Source organism: Egretta garzetta, unplaced genomic scaffold, assembly GCF_000687185.1.
Source record: "Egretta garzetta isolate BGI_Z169 unplaced genomic scaffold, ASM68718v1 scaffold539, whole genome shotgun sequence".
Taxonomy (NCBI): Eukaryota; Metazoa; Chordata; class Aves; order Pelecaniformes; family Ardeidae; genus Egretta; species Egretta garzetta.
Window position 1 is genome coordinate 2067967 of NW_009260760.1, and position 4034 is coordinate 2072000.

A 4034-nucleotide genomic window follows, 5' to 3' on the forward strand; every position below is an offset into this window, starting at 1 on the left:
ATTCAGCACCACCGCAACCTGACATACAGCTGAAGCTCTAACAATGTCAACCATCAATCAAGTGACTGTTTGTAATTGCCTCCATCTATTTCTCCTGTCTTTCGGTATCTCTGCTATTGTGGGTCAAAATTCAGAAACTGCTGACTAATGTTATGGTCCTGTTCCTCCATCACAAGGAAGAAAATGAGAGAGCACGGCTAGATCTTTATCAAATTGTTCTCAGGCAAAACGAAGCAACCCTACTGAAACCAGGGGGGGCACAGCAGCGCATTTCAGAGCAGCATTTGGTCTCTGAAAGTGGTACAGTTCCATCTTAAAAAATAAATTAAAATCTTAATTTTTTTTTTAAACACTCAGCTTAGGAACCCGCAAAAGATTTGCATTTTTAAGAGAAAAAGAACAATCCTTGTGGAAGCACGCAATATGGTAAAGAAACATATTCCAAGTTTCTCATATTTTAAGATGGTGGAAAACACTTTTTAGCTAGTGCTTACAAGCTTGATAGACAGAAATTGTACCTGCTTTTCATTATTTCTGATAGGAAAACATTTTTCCAGTACTTCAGTCAGTTTTGGCAAACTCTTCCGAGATGCACATGGGAGAGGTGACTGTGTAGGTTATTAAATCAGAATTTTCCATCTTTTACTTGTTTCCCTGCCCACTGCACAAGCAGAGCTCAAAACCCACTGAAATCAGGTTCGTTCTGCGATGGTGTATAAAACCCAGGTCCACAAGAGGCAAGGACAAATTAGAGGCCATGTGGAGAAGAGGACGGAGACCCCACCGTTACCCAGGAGAGCGGCAGTAAAGCGCTGCTTGCCCTTTCCATGGGGATGGATGCCCTGACACACACGAGTTGGTCTCAGCAATAGGAGAGGCCTCACTTATTTGCCCTGACTGTGAGTGGAAATGTTGCCTTGAATGAGGGCTTCAGCATTTACAATTCCAGTGCTGAAACGTGGTGAGCACATGGACCATCCACAGGGTCACAGGGGCTTCATTCTCCCCTGAAGGTGCATCGAGCTGGTTCAGCTGCCATACCTTTTTTCTAGTCGTCCTCCCGACGAGTGCTAACTGCAGCCTGGATTCAAGTTTCCTGTCCCATAGGTTACGGGCCATGAGGTCTCACAGGAGCCAGCCAGCAGCCCTTGCTTTATCAGCAGAAAATGCTCAGGAGAAGACCTGGGGTCTTCATCCCCATCCTCAAAGATAGTTCAGGCCATCTCAAGATTCCCACCTGCAAGACCCCCTTACCGAAATCAACCTTTCCTCACCAAAAAGAAAAAAAAAGCAGAACTGCTCTAGCATTGCTTAGGATAATTGGGAAGAAGCCTGGTATGTTCAACTCCTATTTGATTTGGAGCAGACTTTTGACCTGCAGGTGCACCTTCCCTACCAGCCTGCAGGGAGTCACAAGGGTGGGCTTGTTTCCTGCCTTCCTGCCAAAGCCTTTTGCATGTGCCCAACAGGGAGATAGGATGCCCGTGGGGTACAGCCCCAATTTCTGCTTCATGCCTGGGAGATGCACAGAGCAGACAGATTTTGGCAGAAGAGCTCAGTAGGGGCTCATATGTGCATCCCCCCAGATTAGAGCGCTCCCTTGCAACACGACACTGTGACCCACCAGAAAACAAAACACTGTTCAAGGCAAGGAGCACCTGGGGTGGAGGCTCTCCAGTGGCTCAGGCAGAAGATGGGTTTCCCACCTCCATAGCTCAAGTAGGCAAACCAATTTCCCCTCAAAGTGCCCCATCATTTTGCCTTTCTCCCAGCCTGGGACCTACAGGCAAAGGAGAGCAGCTTCAACAGCCCATGATCGGGACGTAGACGTCTGCTTCTTTCAGGACATGGTTTTGCTCCTGCTCTTAGAGGAGCAAATCACACTTCCAAGGTTAGGCAGCAGTAGCTCACGAAGTTTAAACTGGATGCCTCACAAGGCAGTCAGACAGTGAGCTCCCCACACAGCTCTGCCGCAGCCAGCCCCTACTATCTGCAGGGCCTGGGATCTTGCTGAGAAGGTCACCAGCATGGTCTGTGCCCTGCAGAGAACGGCTGTAGAGTAGACAAGTGAGTTTCATTTCAACTCAGGTAATCCTTCAGATGGCATCCTTGGTAGAGCAGCTCCATTTTTCTGGACTGGTGACCTTATCATTGCGCTGCAACCTCGTAATGTGCCTGTAGTTATCAACGAAGGCCAAATACTTATTTTCCCTTCATAAAATTAAAACAGTTTTAGTTACTGATAGATCGTTTATGCACTGAGTGAAATTTTAGAACAGGTTTATTTCAAGGTTATATAAAACACATTAACAGACACTTCCAATGCTTAGTGCGTGCTGGGCAAGAAAACGTAGAGCAAGAAGGTTTTTTTATGGCTTTGTCAACGAAACGGAAGATTTTTTAAGAGTAAAATCACGTGAGTGGTTTGTAACATAACAATGAAGTGGGAGGTAATAAATCTGCTGAAATGAGAGACTCCAGAGATTTCCATCACTTGAATGTGCCAGTATTGGAATACACACTGTATATTGCTTGTTACTTTTCCTTTCTTGGGTTAGTCTGTATTTAGTTACTAATTTACAAGCATGTTAGCCACTGCATCTTACCGTTGTGTGGGGAATACCATTATAAGCTTTGACCCTTTGCCTATGGGAAACAACTGACACATGCACAGAAATGCCTATTTTCTAATGCAAGTGAGCCCTCCTTACTTTCAAAATGTGCAACTTCAGACTTCTGCATCATTTTCCTTTTTGCATTTTAAGACCATTACCCTCATTGTTTTGCTTTAGTAGATCCAACGATGCTGATTCAGCTTTTTAAAGCATGTTTTTGAAATTAACAACTTGGTTTTATTGGTCTCTCTAAAAAAAAAAAAAATAAATCCTTTTAATGGTTTAATGGTGATTTTTAATTATTATTTTTCTTTGAAAATACCTTGTTATGGTGAATCAGAGCTGTATCTGCTGATTACCAAATCATGCAAAGAGAAGAGCATAAAAACATGCGTGACTGAGCAGCCCAGATATGATTTCTGAAACATGACCTCGCAGCATTCGTTCCTGGGAGCAAACCTAACTTCACTGGATACACTTGGCATTAGTCTGGAATGACCAGGAACCAAAGCTGGCTTGCGACTTCAACAGAGCTAGTTACAGGTACAGAAATTACACAGATTATAGAGTCTGTGACAGTGGACATATCATTGTTCAGTAGAAATACTGTGGGGAAAAAAAAAAAATCCCTCCAAAGAACAATGGCATTGTTGAAGTAGTTATAGAAAAGCAGGGTATCACTTCTTGTACTTTTTTAAAGCTCCAGGCAGAACGTGCTAAGGTACAAATATCCTTCCTGCCATCAGCTGTGACAAACTTTGGATCTTGATAGGCTGTAAAGGGGATGTTTCCTGTTCAAAAAGCCCAAGACACCAAAAAAACACCGGCCTGTGTTCCAAGACTGTGTGTTTAGCTTAGGGCCTGCTTTCACACTACCACTTCCTGCTTAAAAGAACTTAAAAGTCTATTATGCAAGTCTTAAAATAAAGGAGTTGAAGAGAAGAATCAATTATTTCGATTCCATTCTTTATTCTTTCTAGATGCCTAAGGTTTTGAAACAGGAAAACATTCAGGTCTAGGCAGTTTTTAGGAGGAGAGCCCTGTTTGAGCCAATTCGGAATCACAGAATCATAGAATGGTTTGGGTTGGAAGGGACCTTAAAGATCATCCAGCTCCAACTCCTCTGCTGTGGGCAGGGACCCCTGCCAGTAGACCAGGTTGCTCTAAGCCCTATCCAACCTGGCTTTGAGCACTTCCAGGGAGAGGGCATCCACAGCTTCTCTGGGCAACCTACCCCAGTGCCTCACCACCCTCATACTGAAGAATTTCTTCTTTACAGCTAATCTAAATCTGCCCTCTTTCAGTTTTAAACCATTACCCGTCCTCCTACCATGACACTGCCTGATATAGAGTCGCTCCTGATCTTTTCTGTAGGCCCCCTTCAAGTATTGGGAAGCCACTGTAAGGCCTCCCCGGAGT

General features: G+C 44.2%; 1 protein-coding gene across 1 annotated transcript in view; it reads left to right on the forward strand.

Moving 5' to 3' along the window:
* The first annotated feature begins 708 nt into the window (after positions 1 to 708).
* Positions 709 to 4034, forward strand: part of TTC30B (tetratricopeptide repeat domain 30B) — a 6394-nt gene continuing 3068 nt past the window's right edge. The window contains 1 exon segment of the mRNA XM_009646046.2: positions 709 to 804. Coding sequence (XP_009644341.1) covers positions 709 to 804 — 96 coding nt within the window.